Here is a 21,095-nt window from a genome sequence, read left to right as displayed (position 1 = left end):
TACGCCCATCACATGATCTAGCAATCATGTTTCTTGGTTTTTACCCAAAGGAGTTGAAAACATATCTACACAAAATTTGAACATGAGCATTTGTAGCAGCTTTATTCATATTTGTCAAAAATTGGAAGAAAATAAGATGCCCTTCAATAGGTGAATGGATAAATAAACTGGTACATCCAGACATTGGAATGTTACTCAGTGCTACAAACAAATCAAAACAAAACCAACACAAACAAAAAAGAGCTCTCAAGCCATGAAAAGACATGGAGGAAATTAAAATGCATATTACTAAGTGAAAGAAGTCAATATGAAAAGGCTATACTCTGTATGATTCCAACAATATGACATTCTGGAAAAAGCAAAACTATGAAGATAGTAAAAATACGAGTGGTTGCCAGAGGTTGGGGTGGGGTGGGTAGAGGGATGAATAAACAACACAGAGGGATGTTTAAGGCAGTGAAAGTACTCTGCATCAAACTATAATGGTAGATACATGTCATTATACGTTTGTGAAAACCTACAGAATATATGATACCAAGAGTAAATCCTAAAGTTTGGACTTGGGGTGATAATGATGTGTCAATGTAGGTTCATGGATTATAACAAATGTACCACTCTGATATAGGATGTTGATAGTGGGGGAGGCTCTGTGTGTGTGTGTGTGTATTCAGGAAGTATATGGGAACTCTCTGTTCTTTTCGCTCAATTTTGTTGTCAATCTAAAACTACTGTAAAAACATTTTATTTAAAAGGAAGAAAATGAATATTAAGAGCTAATACTAGAAATCCCCAAATAATCCTCAACAGCCTTCACCAAACTAGGCTGGTACTAAAACCAAAGCAGCCATGTTCAAAGGGTCTTTGAACTTCTCAGCCCTAGGGTAACCAGAGGTGATCAAATGCACTGCCCATCTATAGTAATTTACTTCATAATTAACAAGCCATTATTATGTCTACCTGATAGTCCTTATGTCAATATCAGTTCTAGAAATGTTAGACATATGCTGTCTATTCCCTTTGTACTGGCTAGCTCCCTTCATTAAAAGGAAATTCATAATAATAATAATAATAATAATAATAATAATAATAATAATAAAAAGACCTGAACAACTAAAAAAATTAAAATTAAAACTATGAAGGAGAGGGAATTAGGACTGAGTTCTTTCCAGCGTAGGGTTCTTTCAGGGTTCCTGCCTAAGGACCTGGCTACTATACGTAATGAGGCAAATCACTGACTGCGTGAAGCAGCCGGACAGTGGGCAAATTGAGACTGAAGTGCAAACCGAGCAGTGGTCAAACTTAGTGCCTGGTGGAAAGTTCTGTCTGCCCCGGGAAAGGTTATTTTTTTAAAAATGTTACAAGAAACTACATGCTAGCCAAGCTGTGGGCTTGTGTAGCTGCTGAATTTTGCAGAGAAGGTAGCTTTCTCCTAGGTTATACAAACTCATCTGATGAGTAAGTCACAGCTCAGGCGTGAAAATGTTGATTTGCAGCAAGGATTAAACGGGCTCTTCCAACATCTACACCACGGCTGGAGGAATTCTTGAACTTTAGAGCAAGAAAACACTTAATATCTTCTAAAATCTAGGTGATCATATTCAAACTGTTGTAGGATGTTTACCCAGTTGTTATAAAATGTAAAAATCACTCCATTTACCACATAACATTGGCAACAAATATCCCTGATCCTCACCTTGTCCCTGCCCCGACTTCATCATTGATGTCCTGATCCACACCAAGCTCAAAGCTGCCTTGTCGAAGTGTGAAAGAACTCATTTGTACTCAGAAATAACATATACAATAAAAAGTTCTTGATAATTCTCCCCCACTTTATCACCGATCTCTTCCTAAAAGATAGATTGCTGACAATGGGGTAAGGCTCAGGGAGTGTGAAGAAGTTTTCACATGATACTTTATCAATAATAAAAATTTTCAAGATAAAATTTTAACTTAAAGCCATGTAAAAATGTTCCCATAAGAGGGCGCCTGGGTGGCTCAGCTGGTTAAGTGTCCAACTCTTGATCTGGGCTCAGGTTGTGATCTCACGGTTTGTGGGATTATTCCCCACGTTGGGCTCTGTGCCGACAGTGCCTGCTTGGGATTCTCTCTCTCTCTCTCTCTCTCTCTCTCTCTCTCTCTCTCTCTCTCTCTCTCTCTCTCTCTCTCTCTCTGCCTCTCTCCTGCTTGTGTGCACTCTCTCTCTCTCTCTCTCAAAATAAATAAATAAACTTAGAAAATATGCCTATATCACAATTTTCATGCCAAGAAGCCTGGTGCTCTAATCAGACCTAGAATTCGTTACTTCTACCGTCTTAGTTTATTCTCCATTTGTCCCATGGATAACATTTTGAGCTATTAAAAAGAAAAGAGTAAGGGATATTTCTGTTGTACATTTTATTACACATACAACATTGATTTTCTCTGTGAACTGAAAGCTACAATTCAATAGCACTCAGTGAGACAATAAGACACAACATTCATATTCTTTTCTAATGGACCTGTGCCAGAGAAAATTCCCTTACCTTTGGGTTCTTGTGATTCATCATCGCTATCTGAGCTGTCATTACTCACAATATGCTCTGCTGTAATATTTTCTGTGGAAAGAAAACAAAACAATTGGACTATCTCAGGTGTCAAGGCTCACAATTAAATTTATCATAAGGAAGTAATCTGAGGAAAACCACCAAGTGAGATCTACTAGGTTTATTAGTGGAAATTTAGATCAATTTAGTACCTAATTCAATAGTTTCAAATTTCCTACTGGAAAACAAATTTCCTGGGACAGGAAAATTAGTCTAAAACTACTCCTTCATGATTTAAAGGAAAGGATCTTTATTTCTCTTAGTTCTGACAGAAAGAATACCTTGGTCATAGGAGGCTCCTGTTATACCAAAACGATATAATTTTCTTTAATTAAATATGTTTAAGGCTGTTTCTGAGGGAAAATTCAGGGCAAACCAAAATCTATAGGAAGACTACAGAACAGTTCCTTCAAAATGAATGAAAGCAACTAATATAAGGTATCTTTTGATTTTCAATAATACAGAAAATTGTTTATTGAAATGTGCCTTTTGGTGTCAAAAAATTTGTGCTTTCTCAGAACATATTAAGAGGGCGGTTATGAAAATTAAAACTTAGAAACCATATACCCTTAAAACAAAGACAGGAGTAAAATCTGGCATAATAACTAGTCATTGTTTTTTTAGAACACACAGACCATCCTTATTATCATTTGTAGAAGAATCAAACTTTCTTTGGACACTTACATGAAACCACTTTCTATATAACAGTGACTTTTTTTTTTTCCTTCTATGAGTCAATAGACTTTTTTTTATTTAGAAAAAACCCTGACTCTAAATTTTTAATTTTCCGTTCTAGAATCATTTAGGGGCTTTAAACTTGGAGAAATATAGGTATAACATATAGTTTCCCCATATTACTCTGTGTATGTTTATTATATCTGCATAAATGTCACATACCTGAATGAGAGTATATAATGGAAGGGTTTTAAATGCTTGAGGTAGTAGGTTAACTTTTTAGATTTATTTAATTTTACTGGTATGATTGCACATATGAAATTCAATAAAAGACAGTGTTCACAGACTAATATTATTCATTTAATTTCATGAGTATTACAGAAAGTAGTTTTGTTGTACAGAAGAGGGTGAGGTGTTAGCAAATGACCCACTGTGGGTGTCATATAAATTAGGTATGTTTTTGGTCCTATACATATTTTGGCAGAACAAAATTTTCTTTCTTTTTTTTTTAAGCATTTTTTTTCGGTCAACTTGATACTCTCCTTTAAGAAAATGGTTCACCAAAATATCATTCAATTTTACAAAGATATTTTCAAGAGATGAACAGCTTAATATTTGAATGTATCTATTTTCCATCACTATGGTATGATATGTAGCTCCATCTGTTCAAAAGCATAGATGGCTCACATTCAAAATTCCTTGAGAAAATGTGAAGAATTTCATTTCGAGTTATCGGATTATAGTCCAATTTTCCATAATGTCTTTCTTCAGAGGGGAAAAAGCAAAAACAGAAACAACCTCTGAACACCCCTTTAAGAGGTAAACTTTAATCAGCCACTGGATGAAAAGAATCAGCAGGAGTCTTCAGATTCCCCTCAGTCACCTCTCTGGTCTCATTTCTGGAAAGCCTTACCTAATCTGAGGTAACACGCATCCTGGATCACAAGCACATAATACCCCTCACAGTCTGACACAGAGGACAAGTAAGTAGGCCGCCAAACCACTGGCCTCAAAGGAAACATCCAACAGCAAAGAATATTCTGAAGACTGTTTAATATAAACATTCTCCTTTTCCTTGGCCTTCAGCCATTGTCTCACCCACCTTCGGATCTGTTATTTCAGTCCTATTCTCTTCCTGCCATCGGAGGAAAAAATAACAAGCTCTGGAGGTATCTGGATCATTCAACAGAGAAGGAGCTCAGAGAAGCAAGCATTATAACATGGGCTCCTTCTGTTTCTTTCCTCTTTTATTCTGAAATCTTCACATAATTTTGAGAAGAGTTAGTGATTTTTGCAAAATTAGGTGGCTATTTATCCATCTGCGCTGTGATGTTCATTTCAAAAAGTCAAGTCAGAACATTTCAGCATGATACACTCGGCTTTATAGTTACTCTTAAGAGAACGTGGCTCTGTAAGTTAAGGTCGGAGCAGGCTCAAAACTTCCACCAACCCTGACTGCTTGTTAAGTGAGTGCTGCTCAGAGGACAGAAGGCAAAGTGCTTTCTTTATTGTTTTTATTTTTATTTTAAAATCTTTCATTCTAGTGCAATCATTAAGATCACTTCTCCATTACTTATCAACAGCTACTCAAAAATACAAATGATACTATTTAATAAAAAAAATTAAGGACCATGGAGAACTGCTGTGAACATAATACACATATCAAATAGCTAAACTCAATTTTGCAGGATGAATAACACTACTTATAAGCCAATTTGTAGTGCATTAATTAGTGCTACAATTGTGTTCTTTTTTCTTTTTTGCATATAAAACTTAATTGAATCAACTGTCACTGCCTGGAAAAGCTAAGGGCAGCTGGTCAAAAAAAAATCCTACATTAAGCTTTTTACATCCAAGTATTCTTCAAATGATTGTTGAAAAAGTCATTTATGCTATTCTGTTAACTCTATCCTTACATAGATTGTGATATTTCATGGGCAGAGAAGAGACAATAGGTAGTTAGTGTGCGGATAATCTACAGGACCCTCTTCCCCAGTCCCTGATGGGCTGACTCCCAATTCAGATTTAGCATTCACTGTTCCTTCCCACAGCCAATCAAAGTAGCCATAAGGAAACAGGGTCGGCACTTGGGAGACACTGAAGGTATGTTTCATTTTGTTTGCTTTGAGTCAAATTTACTCATCAAACAAAACATAAAAGTTCCTGTCGTTCATCTTATAACGAATGAAAACCACTGGTCCTCAAATGAGTTGGTCTACTTTTTCAAGTTTTGTAAATATTATATTTTAAGTTATTATGGGACAGGAAGTTAGATTTAAAGAAAACCATTAGTGTTCATTTACTAGATGTGATTTGAAATAATTTTTTCCTCCTTCTTGATGTGACTCAGCTATAGGAAGCTAACAATTCTAGTGGGTTAGTATTTTAGAGTTAAGTAAACCCGCAAGTGTGAATTTAGGTGTCATATTGTGTTTAACTGCTGATGAGTCTAATGTTGTAAAAACTAACTGTATTTGATAAAAGGAAACAAATAGTATGTTTAGATATTTAATGACTAAGAGGAATAGAGATGCCTAGTTGAAAACTATTCTTAGGAATTGATAGTTTTTATGAAATTCACAACCTCAGTGTCAGGATAATATTTAGGAAGTAATATACATATGATTTCCAGGAAATATTTAGGTTGATTTAACCAAGCTATTGGTAACTTCAGAATAACTACAGTCTTTATGATGATTTAATTGTCTATACATGCATGTTAAAATTTGCCAGTTTAGCATAATATGGTCAACAGAAACATGTTTTTACAATACCTAGTTCTTCCTCCATTGTGGAACCTTTATTTTGTGAGCCAGAAACTCCCAAGACTCTGTTGAACAATATAGAAAACGCACTGCCCCAGACACCTAAAATAAAGCAAAAATGAAGAATAACTTAGAATTCACCAAGATATAAAACAGTCAGGCAGACAAAGAGTAGATTTTGATCACTTACCCATTAAGAAATGCAAGGGGTTTTCTTCATATTTCTTCACAACTGTTCCCATAAAAAATTTGCTTCCAAATAAGTCAGGAGCCATAAAAGTACCATATTTAGCCATGCCAATCTCATATGGACTAAATTCAACCCAATCTGAAAGCATTTTTAAAAGGCACATCCATTAGTAGGAAAATACTATAGAAATGCACACTGTTAAAGATCACTTCCAACAATGCCTTGATTATTTTCATTTATTTAAAATATTTTTTAAAACTTAACCAAATGCCTTTATGTATATGCCATTGTAGAGAAGTCAGTGGAAAAAACTTACTGAAATGAGAACAAAAAAAAAAAAATCCCTTCAAATTTGTACAAGCTGAATATCTTTTGCATTAAAAGCTCAGACATCTTTAATAAAATCCATCTTAATTCTAAAGAATGGAAAACAGAAAACTGCTAACTCAGATGTAAAATCCATGAAGGTGATAGAAGAAATTAAACTCTGATAACGCAAGTAGACTATGAAAGTAGAAGAAATTGTTTTCTAATATTTTCCTTTTCTTTATCTTTCCTTAATTTTGCCTATTAACCATTGTTCTAACTCACAAGATTATAACACAAAGTTTTTATGCTGAGTGTCTTAAGAAATACATGGTAATAGGGTCAATAAAGTATAATTTCTAGGAGTAGAGGCTATGGAGCCAGAGTCCCAGGTTCAAATCCCATGTTTCTTCTTACTAACTGTGCAACCTTGGGTAGATTACTTGTGTTCTTGGTGTCTTACTTCCCTAATCTATAGGATGTGAATAAAATCAGGAGACCGTAGAATTGTGAAAATCTAATGAGTTAAGAAACGTAGGGGCACCTGGGTGGCTCAGTCTGTTAAGCATCCGACTTCGGCTCTGGTCATGATCTCATGGTTCGTGAGTTCGAGCCCCACATCAAGCTCAGTGCAGACAGCTCAGAGCCGGGAGCCTGCTTCGGATTCTGTGTCTCCCTCTCTCCCTGTCCTCCCCCGCTCACACTCCTTCTCTCTCTCAAAAATAAATAAACATTAAAAAAATGTTTTAAAAATGTAGAGAACTCAGAAGAAGGAATAGCACATCTTAATCACTCCATAAATGGTAGCCACTACTACATTTCATGTATTTCCATGGCTATCACTATGTTTAATTATGCATGCAAAAAGAATTCCCATTTCTGACACCCATTTCCTACACTTGCTTCTCTCTCAGTCTTCCTTTTCTTGGTAAATGGCACTACTTTTCATATATTCATACCACTATATACACTTTATCCTTGACAGTTCTTTCCCCTTTATATCTTACAAAAACTCAAGTTATGTAGACTCTCTTATCAGATAAGGTTAAAAACTGGCTGATTATCCATTTGTCCGCCATGGATCACCATCCATTTGTACCCCACTGGTACAAGCTGTCATACCCTCCTCCCTGGATCTCCCCAGTAGTCTTCTAAAACATCCCTTCTCTGTTCCCCTGCTATCTTTTTGATACCTGTTGCCAGAACAAAATTTTAAAAATAGAAATCACAGCACACTAATGCCAGCTGAAAGCTTTCCAATGGCTTTCCATTACACTGAACACAAAAATGCGGTCAACAAGGCTTCTTAATGGTCTGGCTAGTGTCTCTTGACCTCATGTCCTAACCAATCTCCCATTATGTCGGTCTTGCTCTTTCCACTTGAGCCACACAAATCTTCTTAATGTTCCTCAAAGAGAAAGCTCACTGACACCGCAGTGCCTTAATGCTTGCTATTACCTTATGCAATTCCAAGGCTTGTTCCTTCTTATCCCTTAGTTCAAGGTCAATTTTCATTGGCCATCCTCTATGAAGTTCCACCATTATCCACCCTTGCCTAACCCATAACCCTCTGCCCTCCTTTATCCACTCCCCTTTCTGAAACTATTAAATATCTATTCAAACAAACCAAAATCCAGATAACTTAAAACTCCACAAAGTTTTTTGCTATTCATTTGGTGGTAAAATCTGACCTGAATTCATTCAGCAGAAAAAAAAAACAGTCCTGAATGATGTATGGCTTATTTTTTTTTTGTCTCACTAAATATGCATATTGACACATTCTATTACAGAAATCACTCTATTTGATTATAAGATCCCCGGGGGTTATTATGTACCATACACGGCAAGTTTTTTTTTTTTTTTTAAACTTTAAAATCTAAAATGTTCTGAATTCCATGACATCTATCTCTAGTTTTGGAAAAGGGATTGCGGGTGTATATTTATTGTTTACTCAGTGGTAGATCACAACATTCTACTTCTGTGAAGTAAGTTATGAAATCACAGTTGTGATGAGAACACATAATTCATTTCAAATCAAAGCCAAGTGGCACATATACCTTTCTTCATAAAGTGATGTGCTTTATAATGATTTACATGGAGTTAGTGAGATATGACTAGCAATGAATCAGAGGCTGCTAGGAAAATTTCTGTATCACTAAAAGTAATTACCTATCTCTGAATCTCATCCCCTTATCTTGGGTACTGAAACACAATAACTTCTCCAGTAATCTCATCTTTATTAATGCTGTGGTTTGTGTACACGTAATTAAAGCATTCTCAAGGTAAGATTGCTCTTTATTCCTTAGTCAAGAACTCACCATGGTAGTGCGTGACTATTATTCTTTTGCTGTTAACTCGTATGTTTCAAACTTGAACTTCTCTCCCACACCTCCATCTACTCCTTTCCAACTTCCTGTTGTGGATTTACACTTACATACACTGTCGTCGCATCCCACTATGCTTGCCTGGAAAGGAATTAATCACCTTTCTTCCCAGTCTAGCTTACCTCTTTTGGTAAACAACACTATTACAGCCCTCAAAAAGAAATTTTTCAAAAATTGAAACCACTCTTTTACTCACTCACATCAAACCAATCCATTACCACCTTTCACTGATGACCTCTGGGCTTTTCACCTCCGTCTTCTGCTCTTCTTATCAGTATCTCCCTAGTTCCAGGACTCTATTACAAACGCACAGTGATAGCACTGCTTCTGGTTTCTTTCCCTGTTAATCTACCCATATGAATCAACAAAATACTTTTTTCAAAAACACTAAATAATTTCATTGTCCTACCCCTAAACACCAAATGTTTCCCACTATCTTCATAACTGAAGAAAAATATTTCTGTCTGGAATTCAAATCTTTCTGTAACTTGGCACTAATAATTTTCCCAAATGTACCACCCTTCACCGGCTCGTACTAAGTCTGGTTTCTTTTTACTGCTCTTGAAAACATATTTTTGACCCCCTTTCTGAGCATTTGCTCATCCTGTTTCACACAAAGAGGACTATTCACCTCCACTTGATAGATCTTTCCATGTTCAAATGGAATCGGAGCTCCATCACCTCATGAAGCTGTCCGTATGACTATAATAAATCTGTATGATATCTTACACTTAGATCAGTTCTACACACTTTGATAGACCATAATATTCGTGCTCACTTCAGCAGCACATATACTAAAAAAACAGATCGTAATATTCTATGTGTATGGCTCTTTCATTTTTCATGTTTTGTTTTTGTCTTATTAATGGGATTGTAACCTTCTTGAGTAAAAATGCCATATTTTTACTCTGACGGTATCTCAAAGAATTTAACATGATGTTGGTAAGTTGTACTCAATAAATGCAATTTACTGACCAATGGAAATGAAAACGAAAGCAGTGTAGTTAAGTGAAGGAGTCAAAAATATTTAACAGTTTAAACAATGAATGTTTGTTTAAAATCTTCAAAAGAGGAAAATGTTTAAAACTATTCTAAAGGGAAGAAAAACATTCTCTAATATTGTTGAAATAAAGGCGATCAAACTTCTGTAAGCTAAGATAATTTGGCTCCTTGGCTTTTAAAAATATTATTCAGATAATATTTCAACTTTTTCCCTTGAATATTCACTTTTAATCTAAGCAAACTTTAAAAGAATAAAGTATAGACATGTCTCCTTTTTTTCCGTCAATAACCCAAGCTACTTGAACCTTCATAACATACACTTTTGAATGTCTTATCGGGTATAAGATCCACATAACTAATGCTTGATGGCTTTGTCCAACTCTGTTAGAAGAAACAGCTTTGAATCTCCTTATCATAGAAGCTTAACAATGAAGGTTAATGGTGTATCTCTCATCCTGGTACCAGTATCACAGTTAGGCAGATGGCCCAAATAAGACACATCCAGGTCAAAAGATGACCAACTGAACATAAAACGGCCTTTCCCAATTCTAAATGAAGCCAAAATATTCACTTGCTGAAATATTACTTCTTCTTTAATTATCTCGATCAGATTTTCTACTGAGAATTGCTACTGCTTCAAAGTTAAGAATGAAAAAAGGTAACTGTCAAAATGTCATCACAATTTTAACAATAGTAATAACACTATTATATTTTAGGTCTCTTTTACGATATTCTGTCTTCTGCCTGTCTCATGTGATTGTCTTAACAGCTCTGTAATATAAACCTGATATTTATTAATATCATTTTTTTAATAACGAGGAAAATAAGAATCAGATTAAATGACCCACCTAATGTATTTCAGCTCAGAAATAAGACAAGGCTTCCAAATTAGTCTAATGCTTATTTGACCATAGCATAATGCTGTGGGGTAAAATGGCTTATTTGGCTATGCACAGATTTGACTAGCTTACTAGGAGGATTTATCAACCTATCTCCAAATATTCCAGGACCTCAAAAAAACAACAGCTCTAGGAAAGCAAAAACAAAACACAACCAATTTCATCATGGCATTTACTTTTCTTACGTGAATAAATTTCACCTCTCCCTCTGAGCTACATTACATTCAAGATCTTGCTCCCAATTGCTGCTGACATGCCATGGTTATCCCAGACTCCTACTGCGTGCCTTACCTCCCATTCGAAAATTAAATTTGCCTCTCATATACAAATCCTATTTATCATTAGGATCCAAGACCTCTGATTTCTCATACAGCTTTCACAGAGCACTACATTTTTAAGATTTACTTAAACTTAATTTGGGCCTGCCACTGCTTTTATGTACTTTGCATACTTTATATCATTTATTTAGTGAAAACACTATGAGAGTCTCATCGTCATTTAACAGATGTGGAAACTGAGACTAAAAAAGGCATGTAACTTGGTCAAGGGAACAATGCACAGTAACTTCTTTCTTGTATCTTAACTTGTTTAATAATGATTGCAGATTTCCCAAACAGATTATAAGGTCTTATAGAACAGGGGCAACATACTGTGGGGGCGGGGGAGGGGAGTTCATGCTTAGCACCTGTCATACTACGTCTACACAGTCAGTAACCAGAGAAGCCATTATTTTATTTTTTTATTTTTATTTTTTAAAAAAAAATTTTTTTTTCAACGTTTTATTTATTTTTGGGACAGAGAGAGACAGAGCATGAACGGGGGAGGGGCAGAGAGAGAGGGAGACACAGAATCAGAAACAGGCTCCAGGCTCTGAGCCATCAGCCCAGAGCCGACGCGGGGCTCGAACTCACGGACCGCGAGATTGTGACCTGGCTGAAGTCGGACGCTTAACCGACTGCGCCACCCAGGCGCCCCAGAAGCCATTATTTTAATAAAAAGAACAAGGGCTTTTTGCGAACAAACCTCAGCTCTGCTGCTTAGTTTCTACACGGCAATGTGCAAAACATTTAATTTTTCTGAGGTTTTGTTTTTGCTTCTAAGAAGCAGAGCTAAAAATACCTCACTTCCGAGTTATAGTAAAAATTGAATAAGATAATAAATATAGTGATTTCTGAATCATAAGCATGACGAATGTTTTAGTCAATTAACTGATAAAGATTAGAATGAGTGAATTCCAGGTGCACTGCTTTTTATAAACAATTCAAAATTCTTGCCTGGGAATAGTCAGTTGAAAAGAGTGAGACCTTGTAAAATTTGCAAAAGGATTCTGGCTACAAATCTGTTAATTACCTTCCATTCACAATGACTTTTTTAAGCTCATGGAGTGACTGATTTCACTGAGGTACTTCTCCTAAAATTACAATGAACCCTACCATCTACAGTCAGAAATGCTACCACATTGCAGATTAGGACGAGCAAAGGCCCCCGCAAGTATGATGTCACATACTTTTAGAGCACCCAACAGGAAGCAAGGCCACAGAGAAAACAAATATTTACATGTGAGATTTAACAATATGAGGTATTTTGTTCGCCAGCTGCCAGAAGCATAGACTAGTACTTTTTGAATGCTGAATTATAAAGACGAAAATGGTGCTTTGAATGATAAACATACATCATGTTACCCAATTTAATGAAAATATAAGCAGTAAGCAAGAGCATATGCATTGCCTAAAAGCATGCTATTTTGTTAAAAGTCCTTGAGGAATGAGTAACTAAAATCGAGGTGATTATATTCATGACTTTTTAATAATTTCTTTTTTATTTTACTAATTTAAATGAAGGTATATTAGTAACTGGAATGTATATTAGTGTCATGGAATAGTCTGTCCAACCAGAAAATCATCTAGCTTAGCATTTTCTTGTACCTTCCAATGTTTTTATGTTACCGAAAATACATTAAAATAGACAACTAAAATTGCTTAGGATCTTCCTCTAATGAAAATCATTAGAAACCGCAGTTCAAAGGTTCCTGGAAATGCTTTGAAAGGGGAAATCACATACCTGCAAACATTAGCTCCGAAACATCAGGTTTGACATGGAGACAGGTGAAAAGGGGTAAAGGGCATTGTGCAGAATTGACTTTTTCCTTCAAACTACTCAAGGTAGTGTTCATTCTCTGTCCACAGAAGAAATAAAGAAATGGTTTTCAATATAGAAACATATACAGAGAGAAAACTATTTAAAATAGTACTTCCAATCAAGACACTTAAAACTTCTCTAATAAAAATCAGTCTTCCTTCTTCTAGAAATCTCTGGGTCCTAATAAACGACAACAAGTAAGCTCTATGGAGGTAATTATTATCTTCATTCTAAGAACAACCGTAACTCTTTTAAAGATTATGGCTACATTGGAACTGAAGAAGAACTTGGCAGCTACGAAGCCCAGAAAGCAGTTGGACCCCAGATTCCCTGGCACAGACTCTGTCTCCCACACTTTATCTTCAGATGAAATGTCGCACTGTAGTCATGTGTCAAATAGGCTTGCTCCATGTGACTTATTCCCTTTTCTGGCTTTCTTTAGGGAACCTCGTTTTTCCTCTACCACTAAAATACTACTTGTATTCATCCCTTTATTTAAAAAGACTGCCATTGGGGTGTGCAGGAGTGGACAGTAAGAGGTCAAAATGTGTATTGAAGAATACAAAAGTACTTCTCTATACATCAAAACTGATACACAGAAAGAATTAGTAAGCACTAGTTGGAAATGTAGAAGTGTTATGTCTGGCAGGACAATGCGTACTCAGGACACATTGTTGATAGAATCAGTTGAGTCAAGTGACTTTTATAAAATGTTATATGGAAATGATGAATCACTGGGTTCTACTCCTGAAACCAGTACTACACTGTATGTTAACTAACTTGAATTTAAATAAATTAAAAGAAAAACCAAATGCATCATTTTGTTTTATTAAAACATTATGACATACATGGCCGATTCGTATTAAAAGGATTGCAGTTTGCGCCATAGCTTACATTGTGAATTAGTGTTTCTCCAATTAACATCCCAAAGATGTCAGTAAAGGTGACAGGTTGCCCAGAGCTTTTCTTCTTCCATAGAGACTCAATGTATCTCTTAACTTTCTGTGGTGTGAGAAGTAAAAGGGGGTTGTGGCTAACATTTTTCATTAGCTCTTCATTAATCTCCTCTGGCCCTTTCTCTGGAAAATCGGGGTGAGAATATAAGGTTGACATGTACCTGTAAAGAAGACAAAAGATGATTAGTAACGAGAAAGGATGTCACATAGTAGTCTCCAAAGAAGGCAGGTGCTCTCTGTCATAAGAAAAATAAAGAATGTTAGAAATGGTTGGTTAACTTAATTATCTGATTAAAGATATTAATCCATTTAAGGAAAGAATGTATCAATCAGAAAGGAGCTGGTCCACAACAAAGGCCAAGTAAAAGAGAGGTCTCAAAGGAAATAGTGGACTTCCCAAGCCCAGTCCAGAGGAGAGGATGCCCTAGTGGGCTTACTGGCTGTCCACCGTCTAGCCTCTGGGAATGGGTAATTCCTATTAGATTATCAGAGACTGATGAACACAACACATTTAAGTCATGTAAATAAACTTACTTGTCTGGATATAATACCAGTCAAGTAATCTGATAATTTGACTTTCCATAATGATTAACTATAGGTAGGAAATGTGCTGTCTAAACTATTGTGAATGCCTAATTCTCCTAACAAATGTATTTTTGTTTTTATTTTGCCCATTGCCAACTGGGTAGAATCTCGAGTCTTGCCAATTGTAGGTCTCAGAATTTCTGGGCATCCAAATCTGATTGTGAAATCCTGGAGAGAAAGAAGTCTTCAAGGTAAATGCTTTCTTATGGACATTCTTGGCCACCAGCCATTTGGCCACTTCTAGTAATACTGGAAATCAGTAGATACTACCTTGGTATTTGATATTTAGACAATAAACATTCAGCTACCACCCTCCTTCCTGTGCACCAATATCTCTAGTACTGTAGCTCTCCGTGCTGAACATTAAGTATGACTTTACTTATCTGTCTCCCTTAGTCTTGTGATCTCTTGCTGGGAAAACTTTGTTTATTCATCTTCTCTAGCCTCAATGACTAGCAAATGCCAAGCACATGGAAAGCACAGTTTTTGAACTACTGAACTGAGAAAACAAAATAATGAAAGAAATATATACTCCACCCCTTCATCCAACCAAAGAGAAAACAGGGCAAAGTTTAATCTCCTGTTTCCTTGACATTCAAATAGAAATGCCTACTACAATGGTTTATCTTTCCTTCAGGGAGGGGAGAAACCTGACCTTTATTGGGTCCCTGCCCTTCCTGAAGCCTGGGCTGGTTAACTGTACATAAGCTATTGCCTTGAAGACCTGAAATGCTTTCAATTCTTCTATTTTAAAGATGAGGAAAGAGAGGATTGATGAATTTAAATAAATGTTCACAGTTCCCCAATTAATAACAGAATGAGAATTTAAAATGTGTCTTCTCCCCTGATAGGCTTATTAAATCTCTTAAATAAGATTTCAGTTCTTAGAGACCAAACTACTTCCATTTCACATGAAATTAGAATTTCTTATTGGATTCAGAGTTCTTTGGAGACAAGTTGAGAATAATTATAAGTTAACAAATGGAGAGTGATGAGAGACCTTTTAACGTTTATTCATTTTTTGAGAGACAGAGACAGAGCGTGAGTCGGGGAGGGGCGGAGAGAGAGGGAGACACAGAATCCGAAGCAGGCTCCAGGCTCTGAACCGACAGCACAGAGCCCGATGCGGGGTTCCAACTCACAGACTGGGAGATCATGACCTGAGCCGAAGTCGGACGTTTAATCGACTGAGCCACCCAGGCGCTCCTCCCACAAAAAAAATTTTTTAAATAAAAATCCTTGGGGCGCCTGGGTGGCTCAGTTGGTTAAGTGTCCAACTCTTAACTTCAGCTCAGGTCATGATCTCACAGTTTATGGGATCAAGCCCCGTGTCAGGCTCTGCGCTGATAGGACAGAGCCTACTTGGGATTCTCTCTCTCCCTCTGCCTCTCCTGTGTGCACATGTGCACTTTCTCTCTCTCTCAAAATAACATAAACTTAATAATAAATAGATAAAAACAAATAAGAATTCTTAAAAGATCTTTATTACATAAATTGGATTCCTAAAATTCCCCCCAAACATGTGATAAAGATAAATAAAAAAGACTTACTCCAGACTCAAGCCTGGGATAATTACCAAATATCTATAAAAAATACAGCTTAGAGTACTTGAGAGATACTAGGGTCTATCTACTCCTGTAGTTATTCTAAGGTCTATCACATGACTCATCAAAATCAATAAACACCTGGTTTTCTGGACCTCATCCTACTTTTCAATAATTGCATGCATTGATGGAATGCATTGGTTTGTATTTAAGAACATAATAAAAATAGGAAAATAAAACATCTTTTGGTGCCTCTAACTGGTTGACTCTGGAACTATCCAGGATATGCTTCATTCTTTATGGGAACACTAAGAACTTCTTAACTGGTTTTATTAACAAGAATAATTTCTACCTCCATGGACAATTGGTTTGCCCTTAACTTTTTAAAAATTATATTATGTAATTGGATTTTACATAGTTCGATTTTGCCTTGGACTTTAGAAAGCTTAAACTCAAGCCTGTGTTTCATGCTTTTCAGAGCTACAGGTTATAGAATGAATTTTTAATTGAATTTCTAGTTATATATTTACTTACCTTTTTTCACTTCTATCCTTATTGTATGCAACCCAGTTTTACTTTATAAGATACATTAAATCCTTTCCTTAATGAAGCAGGGTAAAAATAAAGAAAAGGACCAAACACTTAATGTCAGTAGAGAACAATTTAGCCTCAGAATAATCTTTTCAAAAGACAGATAAAAAGGAAATAATATGATCATTCTGCTGTTGGAAGTTGTCATTTCCAACTATTCAGCAGAAAGATGTAATTACTCAAATCTGAAATAACATTATTTAAGACTTCCCTTCTCCATCTCTACTTAGCTGGTCTTTAAATGAATCAACTTATGATTCTAGTAAGTACCTTTGCCCCATGAATTGTCCCCAGCAAGATCTGAAGGCCCTGCCCTGCCCTGCCCTGTCCTGCCCTTCCCTTCCCTTCCCTTCCCTTCCCTTCCCTTCCCTTCCCTTCCCTTCCCTTCCCTTCCCTTCCCTTCTCCTCAATGTTAGCCATTGGCTCTAGATCAAGAAAGTCCTTCCTCTGGGGTTTGAGGATTGCTCAGAAGCTAGGACTTGTGCCACAGTTTCAGAGGTAGATTTTTTTAAATGGCCAAAAAGTATACAGATGTCAGCCCAATTCTCTCTGTTCCACGTAGGAAGGTTGTAGTCCATTTCTTTTCTCTAAATGCTGAAGTAAACTCATTCACTTGAGGGAATTTTTCTCTCCCCCTTTCCCTCTCTGATTCTTTCCCTACTATGAAGCACTTGGTTTGAGGATACAAGCCCTAGCCAAAGACAAAAAGACCTAGATACCTCAGCCTTTGGCACTGGGTTAATGTTCTCTGCTTGTTCAGCATTTATTTTTTAGAATTCATGAGTGTGAATTGGACAGACTCTTCATGATGTCATCATGGTGACATGCAAGACCTGAGTTTTAGCTTTGGTGATGCTAAAGATGGAGGGGTAGGCAATGGCCAGTTTTCTTTAAATAGCTGTCTTTGTTTCCTTGGTTGCACCAAGGCAGGATTCACTGTTACTAGTTTCTGTGGACATGCTACCATCTAAAGCACACAAACATCACCCCAATTTGCAACTCTATAGTTAAGTCTTAATTTTCACCTCTTTACTAATACGTGATTCCCAATTATACCAATCAAATTTCTGAAACTAAGTGACTTAGACATAGCAGGGCCTCTACAAATAGTTAATTAATGAATGGAAGGATCCTCAACTTATTTCTCTATAAATCTGAAGATATTGGCCTCTAATTTTTCAACATATTTATATGATGGAACACATCATTCTCTCCATACGAATGCATTTTAGGCTAAGTGTGAAATTCTAATACCTAAATCATGTCAAAACTGCACAAGGAATTCTCAGTGCAGTTTCTTCCTCCAGATCGCCTGGCCAATGTTTTAAAATATCAGTGCCTGGCCTCCAAGGACTTGCCAAATCAGAATCCTTAGGGGTAAACATATAGAATTTCTATGCTTAAAAAAGTGTCAAAAGCAAGTCTCAAAAGCACTAAAATTCGGAATGGCTTGAGAAGACCCTTGACATTTGTGAAGCAAATAGCCTGAAACCCTAAAGAAATCTCTAGATTAATTTTCCCCTCAAAAGGCAGTTACTTATGCAAATCTTCATTTAGTCATTCAGTGTGTGATACACTGGAGAGATTCATTAAGCGAACAAGCCAAGCACAGTCACCACCCCAAACAACATATTTTTCTCTAACTTACACCTTGATCTTTTAGACTATCACCTCTTATCTGGCAACATCCCCTAAAACTGTTTCATTGTTCAATGCTGCGGGAAGTCTTCAGACTCCTGAACTGAAAGTTCTCCTTCTTGAATTCCGTTTGGGTCACTTTAATGGACTGAGCCCCACTGCTATCATTGCAGAGCTACTCTGATTTGTCTTTAGATGGCAAGGTCACACAAGCGTGGCAGTCAAGAGCCCACAGCCCCTTATGATTCTGCAGATGAAGCTGTACTGGGGAAGAGAGTTGTGCCAACTGGTTGGCTAACATTTATATGTAATGAATAGCACAGTATCATCCCAAAATAATTTCAGAAATAATTACCATAAGGGTAGTAGCAATTACAAGGGAAGCCTTTGTCCTACATAAAATTCTCTTTTGTGATCACAGAAACCTTTTTGGGAGGTCCAGGGCTTCTCCAAATATTTCCGTATTACCTCATTTGTGCCAAGTAATGGTCATGTGTCAGCAGAATATAAAAACTTACACAAGAGTGTAATTTGTTTATCCAAGTCTTTCCGAATTCCTTCCTTTGAACTTTTTACCTTCTTGCCTATACTGTTCAAGAGAAAATGAACATGCATCATCCTGACCACCTTTTCTTCTGTTCAGGAAGTATCTCTTCTCTCCACAATGAACAGCTTTCACTTGTGCTTCTTCTCTTGTCCCATCCTGTCTCTGTCTGAATCTTTTTCTATCCACAAACCACCTATTTCTTTACCTTCCATCTATCCTTTTACATTATTTCCTTTACTTCAGACTTCTACAAAAATATCCAAGTCCCTGAAATTCTGAAAATAAAACAAAACCAAAACCCTTCCCCGAGTTCCTATATTCCCCTTCTTGAAATACAGCACCTGAAAGGTTTACCTCTCCACCTTTCTTCATCTTCTATTCACTTCTTACTTGCAATTTCAAGATCAAGAGTTTTCTTTATTTCCTTTAGTGATTTTTGCTAAAACCACTAAAGATTTCCAAACCCAGTTCTAAGCTAAGCTTCTCACCCATGTTTCACTCTATTAAAAGACCCACTATTTCTTGAAGTACTCTCCACCCTTGACCTCTGGGTCATTTTTTACGTGATGCTCTTCTCTGACAGCTACTTTGCATTGTCCATTAGGGATTTCCTTCCCTTTTTGGTCCATTAGCTTTTGGGGTGTTCTAGAGTCCCATGAATTAAATTATTGGTAGTAATAGCTGAAGTGGTAGAAATTGGTGAAATTACCAAGGGGGTGGGGTGTAGATATAACAGAACAAAAAGGAGGTCTCCTCACATTAAGGAGAAAAGCAGTGAAAGTAGTAAAGACAGTATGGAGGGCAGAGTAATAAGAGAGGATGAAATAAAAACAAAAAGGCATAGTAGGAGGGATTTGTAAGAGGGACAGCTAATGTGTGAAATGTCCCAACTGCCAACCTCATCCTCCCTGGCTCCCCCAAAAAGTCAAGGAGAAAAAGAATTTCAAGACACCATTACATTTGAAAATTAGGTGCTTTCAGGTGAAAATCAATTGTAAGGATTTTAGGAGTGAGTGTCCTTTAAGGAAATAGAATAAATTAGTGAAGGCTAATCTTGAGGAATTTAGACAATTTTTTGTATATAGAAATTTTTGTATATAGAAACGCATGGTCTGTAAATGTTTAAATGATTGGCCTGTAACATTTAAAATTCTCTTAATTACATTTTGCAGGACTTGTTTTTCGAATCCCGACAGAATATAAGATGTCGCCCAAAGTTGCCCCAAATCCATAACCAACTCAATGACTGCAGCTCTAATTAAGCCTAAACATGCATTATTATACCCTCAAATCAGCACCCCAAATCACACCTGCTCTGTCTTTACTAGCTGAGTCTAAGAAAGTAAGCTTCCTGTAATGTATCAGTCAGGGATGGACCACAGGGATCTAACAAATATTGGATTCAGAGAAAGAAAGCCATTCAAAGAGTAATAACAAAATGCTTGAGTAGGCAAATTAATCTAAGGGTCCAAGTTTTTCCATCATATTACTCATTAAACAGGCAGGTGCCTGTTCTTTCCTTCAAGGGAAAGAATAATGATGGGCTACACCCTTTTTTCAAAAGAGATAAATCATTTTGAGGGTACATACAAAGAAGGTGGCAACCATAATTCTAAGTTTTTGTTTCTTAGCTAAAGAATCTGATTCAAAATATTTAAGAAACTGTAGACTCTTTATAGGTGAATCTCTATGTAGAATCTATACCTGTCCAATAGAAGGTTATGGTTTAATTCAAAGAATGCTAGAACAGAGGATCAAAAGCCTGACTTTACATGCTGGTTCAAATCACTTGGCTTCTGAGTCAAATTTTCTTTAGTTGAAAAATGAAAAAACTCAGATCCATCTCACAGGATGAGAAGGTACAGAAATTTTAGAGTGCTAGACATATTTAGTATAGTATTATAATAGATGAACTTTACTATGGCTGCATGATTAAAAAGCCTTGTAATTCAAAGTCAGACATTTTGTAATAAGGTGACACTCATAGTTGAGACATCTGGGGAAGAACTAATATTTGATTTTCAATGTGCTTCTATGAGTTAAGCAAACCAAAAAGTACACAGTAGAGTCTTTGAACATGTTTTATACACGTTTGTGAAAAGTCAAATCTACAGTGCACAAATATTATACATGCAGATGTTTTATGTTTCTATCCAGATTTAGCTGCGCATAAATACATTTAAAGGATTAATTTCACAATTATATGCAAATCAGTGAAACTTATGCATTTCTGCATTCAAAAGTTGTTTTTCTTCTTTTATATACTAAGGTATCTTGCATTTCATTCTATTT

The 21,095-nt window shown here is 36.4% G+C and overlaps 1 protein-coding gene across 5 annotated transcripts in view; it reads right to left on the bottom strand.

Annotated features, from left to right (window-relative positions):
* Positions 1-21,095, bottom strand: part of PLA2G4A (phospholipase A2 group IVA) — a 166,312-nt gene that overhangs the window by 34,859 nt on the left and 110,358 nt on the right. For all 5 annotated transcript variants that reach the window (XM_086693967.1, XM_086693968.1, XM_086693969.1 and 2 more), the window contains 5 exons: positions 13,837-14,059; positions 12,865-12,979; positions 6,213-6,350; positions 6,032-6,124; positions 2,523-2,594 (listed from right to left, as the gene is read on the bottom strand). In XM_086693967.1, coding sequence (XP_086550093.1) covers positions 2,523-2,594; positions 6,032-6,124; positions 6,213-6,350; positions 12,865-12,979; positions 13,837-14,059 — 641 coding nt within the window. The remainder of the gene's footprint in view (positions 1-2,522; positions 2,595-6,031; positions 6,125-6,212; positions 6,351-12,864; positions 12,980-13,836; positions 14,060-21,095) is intronic.

This window comes from Puma concolor, chromosome E4 (assembly GCF_028749965.1).
Source record: "Puma concolor isolate L17-30 chromosome E4, mPumCon1.1.hap2, whole genome shotgun sequence".
In the NCBI taxonomy this organism is placed as follows: domain Eukaryota; kingdom Metazoa; phylum Chordata; class Mammalia; order Carnivora; family Felidae; genus Puma; species Puma concolor.
This window is presented reverse-complemented; position numbering and strand designations above follow the sequence as displayed.